Source organism: Hippopotamus amphibius, chromosome 2 (genome assembly GCF_030028045.1).
Source record: "Hippopotamus amphibius kiboko isolate mHipAmp2 chromosome 2, mHipAmp2.hap2, whole genome shotgun sequence".
NCBI classification, from domain to species: domain Eukaryota; kingdom Metazoa; phylum Chordata; class Mammalia; order Artiodactyla; family Hippopotamidae; genus Hippopotamus; species Hippopotamus amphibius.
This window is the reverse complement of record NC_080187.1, coordinates 144,868,400-144,885,418: the sequence shown is the minus strand read 5'-3', so window position 1 is coordinate 144,885,418 and position 17,019 is coordinate 144,868,400. Positions and strand designations below refer to the sequence as shown.

General features: G+C 40.9%; 1 protein-coding gene across 2 annotated transcripts in view; it reads left to right on the top strand.

Moving 5' to 3' along the window:
• HOMER2 (homer scaffold protein 2) overlaps positions 1-17,019 on the top strand; it is a 100,985-nt gene that overhangs the window by 68,656 nt on the left and 15,310 nt on the right. For both annotated transcript variants that reach the window (XM_057719978.1, XM_057719979.1), the window contains exons 4-5: positions 9,630-9,722; positions 14,218-14,324. In XM_057719978.1, the coding sequence (XP_057575961.1) occupies positions 9,630-9,722; positions 14,218-14,324 (200 nt within the window). The remainder of the gene's footprint in view (positions 1-9,629; positions 9,723-14,217; positions 14,325-17,019) is intronic.

Sequence of the window (17,019 nt, the reverse complement as noted above, 5' to 3'; positions counted from 1 at the left end):
CTGAGTGAAGGAAGTCAGACAGGGAAAGAGAAATATCGTATGATATCACTTATATGCAGAATCTAAAGAAATGAAACAAATGAACATATTTACAAAACAGAAACAGACTTACAGGCTTAGAGAACAAACTTGTGGTTATGGGGGAAGGGGGGAAGCATGCGGGGAAGGGATAGTCAGGGAGTTTGGGATTGACATGTACGCACTCCTGTATTTAAAACAGATAACCAACAAGGACCTACTGTATAGCACAGGGAACTTGGCTCAGTGTTGTGTGGCAGCCTGGATGGGAGGGGAGTCTGGGGGAGAATGGATACATGTATGGCTGAGTCGCTTTGCTGTGCACCTGAAGCTGTCACAGCATTGTTTATTGGCGACACTCCAATATAAAATAAAGGGTGTTTTTTTTAAGTGGAAAAAAAGAAAAAGGAAGGGCTTCTGAAGAGATCAAAGGAAGGAGAACCAAGTGTAAGAATGAGCCAGTTGTTAAAGTTTAGATGGTTTCTGGCATCTGACCTTGAGTTGTTTGGCTCCATCTCACTCATGGCAGACAGCGGAGTTGTTAGTGCTTTGTAACTGAGCCATCTAAACCCTGACCCATACGTGGCATTTACTTTTGACCCATTTCTTTTTTTTTTTTTTTTTTTGGCTGCGTTGGGTCTTTGTTGCTGTGCACAGGCTTTCTCCAGTTGTGGCAAGCAGGGGCTACTCTGCATTGCAGTGCACGGGCTTCTTAGTGCAGTGGCTTTTCTTGTTGTGGAGCACGGGCTTTAGGTGTGCTGGCTTCAGTAGTTGCAGCATGAGAGCTCAGTAGTTGTGGCATGCAGGCCCTAGGGTGCTCAGGCTTCAGTAGTTGTGGTGTGTGGGCTCAGTAGTTGTGGCATGTGGGCTCAGTAGTTGCGGCTGGTGGGCTGTAGAGTGCAGGCTCAGTAGTTGTGGCACACTGGCTTAGTTGCTCTGCAGCATGTGGGATCTTCCTGGAACAGTTCTTGAACCTGTGTCCCCTGAATTGGCAGGTGGATTCTTAACCACTGCATTACCAGGGAATTCCTGACCCATTTCAGTTTTCTCATCTCTAATTCAGATTTATATTCTTGTGCTCACTTCATTAACTCAGTGTAGTTGTGAGAATACTGCCCTGTCTCCTGTTTTTCTGATTTAAAAGGCTAATTTGTCTTTCATTGGGGGATATTGATCATTCTTTTGATATGTTTTAGTTAGAATGTTTTTGGCTGCAAGTAACAAAGAACTAATCACAGTGCTTATTCTTTTCATACAAAAGAGAAGTCCTGAGGCAGGCAATTGTCAGCATTAGTACAGTAGCTCCATGATGTTGGGTGTAGGACTCTATGTGTTTTGTTTCTTTGATTGTCCTTTTCCTCATGATGATAAAATGGCTTCTCAAGCTCTATCCATCACATCTGCATTTGTGGCAGGAGGGTGGCACCACACAGCTTCCCTGTAAACTCCCTTGGCAGATTTCTTTTGGGATTCCATTATCAGTCTTGGGTCCCTAGGCCACCCTCCCACACCCACCTTCGGGGGGTAAAAAAAAGGCAGGGAAATGGGTTACCATGATCAGCTTAGATCAGTTCTGATTCTCTACCGCCTAGGAAATGTCCTGCTCTAGACAAGTTGAGATTCTGTTAAGCTAAGGGAAAAGAAGAAATGGATTTTGAATAAGCAAAATAGGTAGTGTCTGCCACAGGGTCTTCAATGGCCAAGGCCCAAAAAATGAAATAAAACAATAGCCTTTCATTTTCTATTATAATATAATGATGATCATTTTGGTTTTGATTATAAAAGTATTACCACACATTTAAAAACAATAGAAAATGATCCTAATAAGTAAAGACATAAGAATTTGGCATATATTCAGAAACCTTTGTGGTTCGAATATCCTTTGATCCATGGGTTTTATTTATAGGAATCTATTTAAGGAAATAATTGTAACTGTGTCCAGAGAATTAGCTACAAGAATTTTCCTTGCAGCATTTTTAATAGCAAAAACACAAAGCCGTAGGAAATTAGTTAAATAAATTCCAGTATATCCTTCAGGGTAATATTGTGCAGCAATTCAGATAATGTAATAGATCATATAACTTCATGGAAATATTGTCATATTGTTAATATCAAAAGTAGCTATAAAAGCAGATGTACATATGACCCAACAATCCCACTGCTGGGCATATACCCAGAGAACACCATAATTCAAAAAGACATATGCACTCCAGTGTTCATTGCAGCACTATGTACAATAGCCAGGACATGGAAGCAACCTAAATGTCCATCAACAGATGAATGGATAAAAAAGATGTGGTACATATATACAATGGAATATTACTCAGCTGTAAAAAGCAATGAAACTGGGACATTTGTAGAGACGTGGATGGACCTAGAGACTGCCGTACAGAGTGAAGTGAGTCAGAAAGAGAAAAACAAATATCGTATATTAACACATATATGTGGAATATAGAAAAATGGTACAAATCAACCAGTTTGCAAGGCAGAAATAGAGACACAGATGTAGAGAACAAACATACGGACACCAAGTGGGGAAAGCGGGGAGGGTTGCGGGGAAATGAATTGGGAGATTGGGATATACCAAATAGTACACTCTAAATATATGCAGTTTATTGTATGTTAACTGCATCTCAGTAAAAGTTCTTTAAAAAAAAAAGCAGATGTACAATATTCTATTTTTAAAAAATATATGTAGTGGATGCATACATACAGATAGAAAAAAATCAGAAGTTTATGCAGTGGTTAATAGGACTATAGGTTTAAAAAATATTTTTTTTCCTAGACTATACTTACTAAATGTACAAGCACATGTGCTTTTTTATAATAAGGGAGGAAATATGAGAAAGGTTAAGACTTGGAGAGAGGGGGACTTCTCTGGTGGCACAGTGGTTAAGAATCCACCTGCCAATGCAGGGGACACGGGTTTGCTCCCTGGTCCGGGAAGATCCTACATACCTCGGAGCAACTAAGCCTGTGCACCACAACTACTGAGCCCGCGTACTGCAGTTACTGAAGCGCACGCGCCTAAGAGCCCGTGCTCTGCCACAAGAGAAGCTACCGCAGTGAGAAGCCAGTGCACCGCAATGAAGAGTAGCTCCTGCTCCCCACAGCTAGAGAAAGCCCATGCCCAGCAACAAAGACCCAATGCAGCCAAAAAAAAAAAAAAGACTTGGAGAGAGGGACTTTTTCACCAAAAGATGGTCATCTGACACCTTGCTCAGTGAGGACTGCTTTTCTCCCAGCAGTTGGAGGCTGTGAGTGGAAAGCTCCCATGCTTCTCCCGGGGCTGCCTGGATTGCTTCCAGTTTTTCATGATTGTAGATAATGCTAGGATTAACGTCTTTATATTGAAGACTTTCTTTTTTTTTTCATGTTCTCAATTATTTTTGTAGAATAGTTTCCCAGAAGTGATATCACTAGGTCAGTGGGTAGGAACATTTTTTTTCTCACTTGTGATACATGGTTCCAAATTGCTTCTCAGTGGGGCTGGACCAGTCACAACGCTGCTAGGAGTACCTTGCCAGCACTGGGTATTATGATTGTATTTAGCGTTTGCTAATTTAGCAGGCAAGGAACGGCGCCCCATTATTTTGCTTTGCATTTCCAGCAAGGCTGAACGATCTTTTGTTTAAGTTGCTTACTTATTGTACTTTTTATTCGTGAATTTTGCTATTTATCTGTTGGGGTTTTCATATTTTCCTTTTCAATTTGTACAAACTCTTTCTGTGCTAAAGATAATGGCCCTTTTTCTGTTGTGCTAGCCTAGCTACAGATATTTCCCCCAGGCTGTTGTTTCCCTTCTGATTTAGTTTTTTTCTTTTTATATTCAAAAGCTTTAAATTGTTAGGCAGTCAAGTCTGTCACTTTTGTATTTTCTTTTATTTCTTCCAAGTTTAGAAAATTACCTTCTCACCCCTCAAGCAGAAGTTTGATGAATGTTCAACTCTGCTTGCATCGAGATTTTTTAAAAAATACTTACCCTTTAACTCATCATTTATCTATCATGCTGCTGGTTTGTGTAAGGATTTAAGTTCATTTCCCCTCAGTTACCAAAATTATCACAATCATATTTTGGATAATTTTCCCCATTAATGTATGATTCCTCCTTTGTCATAGCTAATTTTTATATAAATGGTAGGGCCTAGTCCTATAATGCCACCTCTTTTTTTTTTTTCTTTAAGAACTTTTCTTGAGATAGCTTCCTTCACAAAAGGGCAGACAGCAATATCAAGCAGTATCAGCAGTATTTCGTCTTGTGGAACTGAAAACCACAGCCACAGAAAGATAGAGAAGATGAAAAAGCAGAGGACTTTGTACCAGATGAAGGGACAGGATAAAACCCCAGAAAAACAACTAAATGAAGAGGAGATAGGCACCCTTCCAGAAAAAGAATTCAGAATAATGATGGTGAAGACGATCCAGGACTTTGAAAAAAGACTAGATGCAAAGATCGAAAAGTTTACCAAAGACCTAGAAGAAGTAAAGAGCAAAGAAGCAGAGATATGCAACACAATAATTGAAATGAAAAATACACTAGAAAGAACCAACAGCAGATTAACTGAGGCAGAAGGGCGAATAAGTGACCTGGGAGACAGAATGGTGAAAATCACTGATGCAGAAAAGAATAAAGAAAAAAGAATGAAAAGAACTGAAGACAGCCTAAGAGACCTCTGGGACAATGTTAAACACACCAACATTCACATTATAGGGGCCCCGGAAGGAGAAGAGAGACAGAAAGGACCCGAGAAAATATTGGAAGAGATTATAGTTGAAAACTTGCCAAACATGGGAAAGGAAATAGCTACCCAAGTCCAGGAAGCGCAGAGAGTCCTAGGCAGGATAAACCCATGGAGAAACAAGCCAAGACATATAGTAGTCAAATTGACAAAAATGAAAGACAGAGAAATGTTATTAAAAGCAACAAGGGAAAAACGACAAATAACATACAAGGGAACTCCCATAATGTTAATAGCTGATTTCTCAGCAGAAACTCTGCAAGCCAGAAGGGAGTGGCATGATATATTTCAAGTGATGAAAGGTAAGAAGCTACAATCAAGAATGCTCTACCCAGCAAGGATCTCATTCAGATTTGAGGGAGAAATCAAAAGCTTTACAGACAAGCAACAGCTAAGAGAATTCAGCACCACCAAACCAGCCCTACAACAAATGCTAAAGGAACTTCTCTAAGCGGGAAACATAAGAGAAGAAAAGCACCTACAAAAACAAAAAGAAAACAATTGAGAGAATGGTAATAGGGACATACATATTGATAATTACCTTGAATGTAAATGGACTAAATGCACCACCCAAAAGACAGACTGGCTGAATGGATACAAAAACAAAACCCATATATATGCTGTCTCGAAGAGACCCACTTCAGACCTAGGGACACATACAGACTGAAAGTGAGGGGATGGAAAAAGATATTCCATGCAAATGAAAATCAAAAGAAAGCTGGAGTAGCAATAGTCATATCAGATAAAATAGACATTAAAATAAAAAATGTTACAAGAGACAAGAAAGGACATTACATAAAGACTGAGGGATCAATCCAGAAAGAGGAGATAACAATTATAAATATATATGCTCCCAATATAGGCGCATCTCAATACATAAGGCAGATGCTAACAACTATGAAAGAGGAAATGCAAGGCAGAAATAGAGACACAGGTGTAGAGAACAAACACATGGACACCAAGTGGGGAAAGCAGGAAGGATTGGTGGGGAGTGAATTGGTAGATGGGGATACCAAATTGTACACTCTAAATATAAGCTGTTTATTGTCTGTTAACTGTATCTCAATAAAAGTTCTTAGAAAAAAAAAAGAACTTTTCTTGAGATACAATTGACGTACAATAAACTGCATATATTTTTTTAAATTTTTTAATAAATTTTTTAATTTTTATTTATTTATTGGCTGCATTGGGTCTTTTTTGTTGCACATGGGCCCTCTCTAGTTGCAGAGAGCGGGGGCTGCTCTGTGTGTGGGCTTCTCATTGCAGTGGCTTCTCCTGCTGCAGAGCATGGGCTCTAGGCACATGGGCTTCAGTAGTTGTGGCATGCAGGCTCAATAGCCGTGGCTCACGGGCTCCAGAGTGCAGGCTCAGTAGTTGTGGCACATGGGCCTAGCCGCCCTGAGGCATGTGCGATCTTCCCGGAGCAGGGATTGAACCCGTGTCCCTTACATTAGCAGCTGGACTCTTAACCACTGCGCTACCTAGGAGGTCCCTAAACTGCATATATTTAAAGCGTGCAATTTGATATTTTTTTCTCATTAGTAATGTATATATGGCAATCCCCATCTCCCAATTCATTCCCTCCAAAACCCCCTGCTTTCCCACTTTGCCACCTCTTTTTAAATGATTATTTATTTACCTAAAATTTATCTGATAGGTCTTATGCTACTTCATTACATTTTAAGTGTATTTTCTGAAAAAAAAAATTCTTTTTATTTTCATCCATTTGAATATAAAACAAAATCCTCTACAGACTCAGAATTCCTTTGAGGACAGGAACCAAGTCTTTCTTAAGTATTTCAGTGTTCCCAGCACAGTCCCTAGCACATAGAGATAACTAGGCAGTATTTTTGAATGAGTGAATTCACCCTTTTGTGGAGCTCTTTTACTAAAGTTTGCGGTTTTAAGTCCAATCAAGGCCAGAGAAGCTGTGCTTCCCTCTGTCGAACCCCTGTCATATACCCACCTCTTGTCCTCCAGTGAAGCATGGAGGTTGTATTATTATCCACGTTTCGTAAATGAAGAAACCAAGGTTCAGGGCAGTTCATTTGCGTGCACTTGAAAGGCTGTTAAGGGTCAGAGCTGGGCATCTTAGCTAAGGTAGCAGTTAACCAGGGAAATCATAGGACCCTGGAGTGTCCAGCACTGGCATCAGATGGCCTGTGCTCAGTCCCAGTGTGACCCTGGGTAGTTACAAAACCCATCTGTGTCCCATTTGTATACTGACAGTAGTGAGAGGACCTCAGGGCAGCTGTGAGTGCATAGTAAGACAGTGCATCCTGACTACCTGTCTTATCTCATCCCTAGGAGTTGAGAATACATGTCTGTTTTTCCCCTTTCCTGAGATGTTTTAGGCTGTTACTGTTCACAGGCATACCTTGGAGATATTGTGGATTTGGTTCCAGACCACCACAATAAAGCAAATCTTGCAATAAAGCAAGTTACACAAATTTTTTGGTTTCCCAGTGCATGTAAGTTACATTTACACTCTACTGTAGTCCATTAAGTGTGCACCAGCATTATGTCTAAACCATCAATGGGCGTACCTTTAATGAAAATTACTTTATGGCTAAAAATTGCTAACCATCATCTGAGCCTTCAGTGAATTGTAGTAACAACAAAGATCACTGATTGCAGATCACTGTGAAAGTTTAAAATACTGCAAGAACTACCCAAATGTGACACAGAGACACAAAGTGAGAGAACGCTGTTGGAAAAATGGCGCCAATAGACTCACTCGATGCAGGGTTGCCGCCAGACTTCAATTTGTTAAAAAAACAAGGTATCCGCGAAATGCGATAAAGCGAGGTCTGACTGTGTAGTAGAGCTGTCACCTTGAGGTCCTGTAAGGATGTGTGTTTTGACATATGCGTGACACTTGTTCCTTGCCTCCCTTTGTAACTGAGAAGGAGAACAGCTAAATGGTGAAGCTGAGCAGAGCTGTAAAATCAGAACTTGTTGCCAGGGCCCCTCATTCCATTAGAATCTGATATTCTAATCCTCAGGCTTTGTTTTTGCCTTAAAGGGTCCTGAGGCCTGTTTTGGAGTTAAAGCATTTAGAATTTTCTTTTAAAGAGGAAGTGAGTACAAACCTATTTTAAGGTAAGGGCATCTCTTTGCAAATGGAAAATCCGGTCATTAAATGTTTAGCAACTGCTGTGGGCAAAACTCCTGGCATTCCTGTAGGCACATGAAAGTAACCTGATGTGTGGATAATCGTGTGGAAACGAGACCTGGGCTCAAGGTCAGGTTTATTATTTACTAGCCATGTGACCATGGGCAAATTTTCACCTCTCTAAGACTCCATTTTCTTATCAGGAAACTATAAATAAGAATTTCTGTCCTGCAGAGGGTGGCGAGGAGCAAACAAGAGAATGGGTGTTAAGAAGCCATTACACTCCCCACCATCTAGATGTAGCTATGCTGAGGGTGTGGGGGAGGAGGGTGTGGGGGAAGTGTGTCCACCCAAGGTAAAACTGTAGGATACCTGGAGGGACCACCGTGGTGGGTGTCGGGGGACAAAGAGAGAAGGGCCCTTTGGAACTGAAGGTTTGTGAGTTGAGTTGAGAGTCATCCCAGAGGTTCAGGGTCAGGTAGGAGGAGACAGACAGGATGGAGGCCCCAAGCTCCGTCCAGAGGCAGCTTGTTCTGTCAAAGCCTGGCAGGGCTTTATTTATTTATTTTTTATTATTTATTTTTTATTTTTGGCTGTGTCGGGTCTTTGTTGTGGTGTGCGGGCTTCTCCCTAGTTGAGGCGCTCAGGCTCAGTAGTTGTGGCGCGCGGGCTTAGTTGCCCCATGGCATGTGGGATCTTAGTTCCCCTACCAGGGATCGAGGCTGCGTCCCCTGTGTTGCAGGATGGATTCTTTACCACTGGACCATGAGGGAAGTCCCTGGCAGGTCTTTACTTACTGACTTGTTTGCCACTATCTCCTGCTACCCACGTCTGGCCCTCTATCTGATACTCACACGGTGTTCATGCCCCAGCATCCAATTTAGGGCATGGCCCAGCTCACGGTGGAAATATTTGTTTGCTGAAGGTGTGAGTGGTGCTTAGACCATGTTTGTTGACTGAATAAGCATGACTCTGGCTGATGACATTTCCAATCGAGTTTATAAGCAACTTTGAATAAGACCATGAGAGAAAGAGACCTTGACAGGGACAAGAAGGGTCTGTAAAAAACAGTGCTTTTGGTTTGGGAGCCTGGTGGTGAAGGATTGAGATGCTTGTGGGGAGCGAGCCAGCCCCCACCTTCCTGAGCACAGCATGGGCAGACTCCATTCACAGAGGTGTCTATTGAGAACCACTTGCATTACCGTTTTCTTCAAATCATGTTTGACTTTTAATTGATACGGGGGCACAAAAACATTTAAGACAATACTTTTTAAAAGCTGCATCTTTTCATGTCTAATAAGATTGAAAGGTCTTTATGGTGCCTGCACAAAATCTCTTCTGGGATAATATTCACATTCCAAGTGATGCTCTATCTAGTTCCTAGGCTGATCCAATTAGGTACACTTAGGAAGCAGAAAGATGGGGCAGAATACTCTCAGACACTTAACCACAGTACCTCCCTAGGTCCTTAGGTTTGGCCCATACTTTGACATGATTTTTTTTTTTCAAGTGGGAGGAGATGTGCACGTCTGTCAGTATCTTAGAAATTCATTCAGATCTGACCTTGGCCAATAGTGGGGTTTTTTTGGAAAAAGCATTCCTTATATTCATTTCTTTTAAATCTCAAATAAAATCCTTCTTCTGGATTTATACAGAATATATTGGCTTAAAATGAATGCAAAATAATAAGGGTGAGTTCTGAATATCAGCCCTGTATCAGGTTAAGGAAATCTCTAATAATTCTTCTTCACGTTCAGTTTGCAGAGAAATTCCAGGAAGTGAAAGAAGCTGCCAGACTGGCCAGAGACAAATCCCAGGAGAAAATCGAGACCTCGAGCGATCATTCCCAAGTAAGTAATTTGTCCGTAAAATAAATGTGATCAATGGTTGAGACTCTTTTTTTCCCTATCACTTTTTTTTTTTTTTTTTTTTTTTTGGGCGCACGGCCTTAGTTGCTCCGTGGCATGTGGGATCTTCCTGGAGCAGGGATCAAACCTGTGTCCTCTGCATTGGCAGGCGGATTCTCAACCACTGCGCCACCTAGGAAGCCCCTCCCTATCACTTTTGACGAGAAATAGGAAATTTTCGCAGTAGGGCATTTTGAAGGCTTTTTCAACTATTAGCCTGCTCACAGTGAGATGGATGTGACATGTTTTTATGAGACTCTTGAATTTTTCAGGGTGTGGTGATATAGGATGGAAAACGTTTGATGAGATCAGCTTTAATGCATGTCCCTGCTCTGGGATGTTCTCTGGTCACTGTTTAAATACCATTGCCAAGATGACATGTTTTTTTTTCTGTGTTGGGAGGTGAGGTCTGCGTGAAGGATGCTCTTGGATGAATGCAGGTACCTGTGCCCATGACAGAGCAAAGTTGATCAATGCCAGAGAGTCCTCGTCTGTCTTCCTGTTATAACAAAGTCAGGTGGAAGGTGATATTCCAGCAGCTCTGGTTTAGCCAAAGGAAATGTGGCTTTGCCAGGAACTGAGTCATCTACCTACTTAAAAGTGTAATAATTTACTAAAAGGGACCTAATTTAGCCTGAAATAAAAATAACTGCCTTCCTGATGTCAAGATTGGGATATGTAGTGGTAGGCGGAAGCCTTGACCTAGTGACAGAGTCATGTGTGGAGAGACAGGGAAAGGGAGAGATGAGGAGATGTAGGAGCAGGGATCTGGGTTAGGAATACACATGACTTAATTGCAAGACAGCCAGGAGTCTGCCTGGCTGGGGATGAGGTGTGTGGTAGGAGGAACAGAGATGCACTTGGAGGTATAGTGAAGGACCTGGAATTCTTTGTTAATGGATCATTCCTTATTTAATAACTTATTATTGGATAGTGGGGAGACACTGGAGACGTTTTATGGTTACTGGTCAGGAACTGACATCAGGGTTGCATGTGGGTGGTGAGGAAGTCAGGGAGCAGCTGAAGACGTGAAGATTGGCGAGGAGGCAGTTGGGGTGGAGAATAGCCAGGCCGGGCCAGCCATGGATGGATGTTGGGGCAGCTGGGAAGAGAACCAGGAGGCATGGGCATCCTGAGCGGTCAAGATCAACACCCTAGACTTGACTGTCAGCGATAGCTGAAGCTGAATCATATAAAAGATGCCTCAATGGATTTATGGAAATGAATGTTTATTAAACTTCAAGTGGACAGGAACTTTCCTGAATCTTTATAAATAATCTTTACTAGCATCTAAATGATACTGTTATTTTAGCAGTCTAATTACTGTACTGAGTAATCTCTGAGGATCTATAAAATTGGGCACTTGAAATGGTCCACAGTCTAAGGAGTTTTTTTTTTTTTTTTTTTTTTTTTTTGAATGCTAAATTTTCTTTTATTAGATGAAGGAAAATCTTTTTAATTAATTTTTTATTGCAGTATAGTTGATTTACAGTGTTGTATTAGTTTCTGCTGTATAGCAAAGTGAGTCAGTTATACGTATATCCACTCTTAGATTATTTTCCCGTATAGGTCATTACAGAGTATTGGATAGAGTTCCCTGTGCTATTCAGTAGGTTCTTATTAATTGTCTGTTCTATATGTAGTAGTGTGTGTATGTCAATCCCAATCTCCTAATTTATCACCCCCCTTTCCCTCCTGGTAACCACAAGTTTGTTTGCTACATCTGTGACTCAACTTCTGTTTTGTAGATAGGTTCATTTGTACTATTTCTTTAGACTCCACATATAAGTGATATCATATGATATAAAGAGTTTCTAATATACCATCTTCTGAATACCATTTATGGTGATATCTTTAATATCTGAATTTCTTCATATAAAGTTTTTATTTTAATGTTTATTTTCTCCCCAAAAGTATTTTAAACCTTAAAAAATGAAGTATACACAGGAGATGTTGTTATATAGGTATGTATTAATTATATATAAACGGCTTTTTGTCTCTAAGCTTTAGTGTTTATTTATCTTCCTGATGTTTCCCCAGATACGGAGATCATTGTACATTTTTCTTTTTCTTTTTCTTAGGAATCATACAATTGCTTGGTTTTTCGAATCTCTTAGGGAGTGACTACTTTGGCCAAGTTTTCTAAATACTTGAAGATTTTAAACAACCTAATTACGAAAACATTTAATGTGTGTTTTTTTCTGACAGTGAAAGCAATATGTATTTATTGAGGAAATTAAAAATATGTCATACTGTAAAGGAGGGAATAAGAATTACCTATATTCTAACCAAAGCTATTTTGTTAATGTTTTGGTGTGTTTCTTCCTAATATAGTTTTCCAGTATATTTTTGCATTATTCTTTTTAATCTTTTTTTTAAAAAGTTGTGTGTTATGATCCTTTCCTTGTGTTTTCAAATATCCCTTTTCAAAACTATTTTAATGGCTAGTTAGTATTCCAGTGTTTGTATCACAACTTGTTCCATTAACCTCCTGTAATTTGAGACATCTATATTGTTTCTAATTTTCATTAATATGAATACCACTGTGATAAACATTCTTGCACACCTTTTGTGCATTTGATGGTTTCTGCAGGGTAAGTTCTTGAAATGGAAATATTGGGTTAAGGGTAGGACGTTTTGAGAGCTTTTGACTCATACTGCAAATATCCCTACAGAAAAGTACAATTCTGACTCCCACCAGCAGTGAATGAGAGCACTTTTTCCTCCCACACCCTCACCCACAAAGCTTTGTTGATTTGACAGAAGAAAAATGTATTTGATTGGCTTTTTTCATTTTGTATTTCTTTACTAGTGAGATTAAATTTTTCTGTTTATTGAATCTATGTATTTCTTCTTATGTAAATGTCAGTTGCATATCCTTTCCCTTTTTGTGTGTTCATTTCCAGGAACTTTATTTTTTAACATGACTAGTCTTGAACATGTACCGAACTAGGCAGAATTGGGTAAATGAATCCCCATGAATCCATAGGTCAGCTTTAACAATTAGGAATTTATGACCAATTGCTTCATCTATGACCCCCCCCCCACCTTTATTTTATTTATTTTATTTTTGTTTTTTGGCTGCGTTGGGTCTTCGTTGCTGCATGCAGGCTTTCTCTAGTTGCAGCAAGCGAGGGGTACTCTTTGTTGCAGTGCATAGTCGTCTTATTGTGGTGGTTTCTCTTGTTGTGGAGCATGGGCCCTAGAGCGCTCAGGCTTCAGTACTTGTGGTGCGTGAGCTCAGTACTTGTGGTGCTCAGGCTCTAGAGCGCAGGCTCAGTAGTTGTGGTGCACGAGCTTAGTTGCTCCATGGCATGTGGGATCTTCCCAATTCAGGGATCAAACCCATGTCCCCCGCATTGGCAGGTGGATTCTTAACCACTGCGCCACCAGGGAAGTCCCCACCTTTATTTTAGATCAAATCTCAGACATCATTTCATCCATAAATATTTCAGAGTGTCCCTCTAAAAGTTGAGGACTCTAACAGTTTTTTAATATAGGGAAGGTATTAGCATTTTGTTTTCATTATCCACTGCAAATATTTCCCCCACATTGTCGTTTACATTCTAATATCATTTATGGCACTTTTTTGTGATGCAGAAATTTAGTCATATGTCGTTCCCTTCATGGTTCCTTCCTTTGCCTTTATGCTTCTTGGAGGCTAAATAAGATCTTTCTAAGATCTTATCCAAGACCAGATGAGATTTCACCTCCATGTGGTGTGGCTTATTACAGAAAACATCTCAGAATATTCATAACAAAACTAAATAGTCATGGAGACAGCAGACACCCGTATCTGATTCCTGGTTTTGTTTTTTTTAAATGAGTAGTTGATCTCTCTGTAGCCCCAGGATTTTTAAGTCACCTCAGCTCTCATACTTTTTCTCTTAACTCATTCACTGTTTCTTATTATAAGACCCTCCTCCTCCCCTTTTTTTTTCTTTCTTTTTTTTTTGTCTGCGCCCTGCAGCATGTGGGATCTTAGTTCCCCAACCAGGGATTGAACCCGTACCTCCTACAGTGGAAGCACAGTTTCTTAACCACTGGACTGCCAGGGAAGTCCCTAAAACCTCCCACCCCTTTTAATCTGTGGCTTCTGTCCTGTGATATTTAAGGAAACTGGGTATCCCAGCTTGTTAGGTTTATCTATAAAGTTTGAGTGAAAAGATTCCGTGTAATGGCCCCAGATGCTGTCATGTGAGTAAAATGCACAGACTTTCTGGACTCGAAGTGGACTCTCCAGGGATCATCTTGTTATTAGTCTGTGGACTTGTTAGTCTTTGTTGCATTCTGGTTGGATGCCTTGGTTCTCCCATATTCATAACCATGCATTTCCTCATTATGCCTGATTTGCTGCTGCTGTGAGGACAAGTGATAAAGTGTGAAGGTCATTCACTCTGGCCAGGAATCTGGGTGTGAAACCCTATCTTCCACTCAGGCATCCAGCGTCAACGGGACAGACGATGAAAAGGCCTCTTGTGCGGGTCCTGCTGACACACACCTCAAGTCCGAGAACGACAAGCTGAAGATTGCTCTGACGCAGAGGTGAGCGTGTTCAAATCCAGGTGCTGTTGTTTCCAAGGTCAACACTTCCCTGAAGCCTTTCCCACTGGGCAGGGTTTCAGGAAGTTGGGAAGGGAGACTGGGTCCTGCTCCGGGCATTCAGTCATGACTCCTGGCCAAAGGAAGAACAACTGCCTTTGTGGCTGTTCTCTGTCCACATCAGCCTTTTTTTGGCCATGCAGCATGGCATGTGCCATTGAACCAATGCCCCCTGTAGTGGAAGTGCCGAGTCCTAACCACTGGACTGCCAGGGAATTCCCCGCCCCTGTGCTTATGTTTCATTTTGTTTTGTTTTTTGAGAAGCCAAATTTATCATTTATTCATATGTGATAAGAGTGAGTCTGGAACATGCAAGAAAAACATACAAAAACCTAAGAAATTATCTTTAAAAAATATAAAATCTCACAAAAATCAATAGCTTTTCTATATACAAACATTACATAGACTATATACTTGAAGAAATTTCCTTTACAATATGAATTAGAACCATAAAATACATAGGAATAAACTTAAGAAGTGTACAGGATCTTTGTGAAGAAAGCTCAAAGAAAGCTCAAATGATTTTGAGGGCCATACATGAACAATTTAACAAATAGAAAAAAATCTGTTGGGACGTGGTAGGAAGCCTTGATATTTTAAAAAGTGTCAATTTTTCTTAAATTGATCTGTAAATTTAACACAATCCTGATAATGATAGCAACAAGATTTTAACTTTTAATGACTACACCAGCTGTGCTTGTGTTTTCATATCTTGAGAATGTGGCCTGTTTCCCAAAGGCTGGGTTGGACCTCATGGTGTGGGCTGGCCCCATGTGCACCCTCAAAGCTGCTGTCTTTTGGGGTCATTCTGCTCACCTGTGCAGGGGACTCGGCTGGCTTCCCCCAGTCTCTCTTGTGGCTGAAAAGCTGCTTTCCTTAGAGCTGTCCCATTTAAGAGCTCTATCATATTAATTCCCCCATTTTACAGATAAGGAAACTGAGTCCCAGGTGGTACAGTGAGTCCTTGCCCAAGGCCACACAGCTGGGAAATTTTCTGCCACCCCACACTGCCTGCCTTTACTCAAGGCTGCAGCTGTAGTCTCTCCAGGAATCTTCCCAGAAGCAGCCAGTCATGTTCCACAGCGGGAGCTGAAGGGTGGGCGCCTACCTCTGCAACCCAGCCGGCCCGACCAGTGCTTGGAGCTTAATTCCTGTGATTTGACCTAGGAATTCCAGAAAGAACGTAGGACCCTTAGATCCAGCCGCCTTCTTTGGACTGTGGGTTTTGTCAGGTACTTCAGAGGACAAAACTGTGACCAGTCTCTGTTACTCATCGGGCGGTCATGAGGACTGTTTTTGGTTAAATCACGGTGGGCTGCCTGGATGAAAACATTTCACCCCTAAAAATGTATGTTTTTAAATCCCAGTTTAATGGATGAGAGAATTACAGGAATGGGTGTGAAGCCATTTCCCTAAATCAGCTCAAGTTCTCAGTCATCAACTCTGAAATTAATCACCTAATAATGTTTTGCTATGTTTTCAGTCTGTGGTGTTTGAAACCAAAAGTATATATTTTCCAGTCATATTCCTAGAACCTTGAGGCAGATGAAAGATAATGCAGATTATTAAAATACAGTTGTATTTACTTTTTAAAAAATTAAAAAAAAAAAAAGAAGAAGAAGCCTTTAGAGACAGAACTCTCCTCAGCCAAGCAATATTGATTAGAAGCCAGAAACCTTCCCCCCACCCCGAGTGGCTAAGTCTGAGGGTTTGTTTGCTTGTTTGTTTTCATTTTTACCAGAGTATAGTTGCTTTACAATATTGTGTTAATTTCTGCTATACAGCAAAGTGAATCAGTTAGATGTATACATATATCCCCCCCCCCCTTTTTTTAAGCTCTTTATTGGAATATAATTGCTTTACACTCTTGTACCAGCTTTTGAGGTACACCAAAGTGAATCGGCTGTATTTATACACATATCCCCATATCCCCTCCCTATCCCCTCTTTTTTACATTTCCTTCCCATTTAGGTCAGCACCGAGCATTGGGTAGAGTTCCCTGTGCTGGACAGTAGGTTCTCATTAGTTGTCTGTTTTATACATGGTAGCATATATATGTCAGTCCCAATCTCCCAACTCATCCCACCACCCCCTTGCCCCCTTGGTGTCCATACGTTTGTTCTCTACGTCTGTGTCTGTATTTCTGCTTTGTAAATAAATGCATCTGTACCACTTTTCTAGATCCCACATGTGAGCGATGTTGCACGATATTTGTCTTTCTCTTTCTGACTCACTTCACTCTGTATGACAGTCTCTAGGTCCATCCATGTCTCTGCAAATAACCCAATTTCATTCCTTCTTATGGCTGAGTAGTATCCCATTGTACACATGTACCACAGCTCTATCCATTCCTCTGTCAGTGGACACCTAGGTTGCTTCCATGTCCTGGCTATTGTAAATAGTGCTGCAATGACCATCGAGCTCCAAAGCAAGGAAACAAAAGAAACGGGGAATGGGAACAGCAACTGAGGGGAACCTGATTCCAGTTCGTTTGTTTTTTACAACTTCACTGATCACAGAAGATGAGAGATTATCATGTGGTTTGGTGATAACCTAGAGGTGTCCCTTAGACCTCAGGTGACCTAGGGTCGGCCAGGGCGGCCTCACACGCAGTGTGGTGGGGACCCCAGTCCTGCCC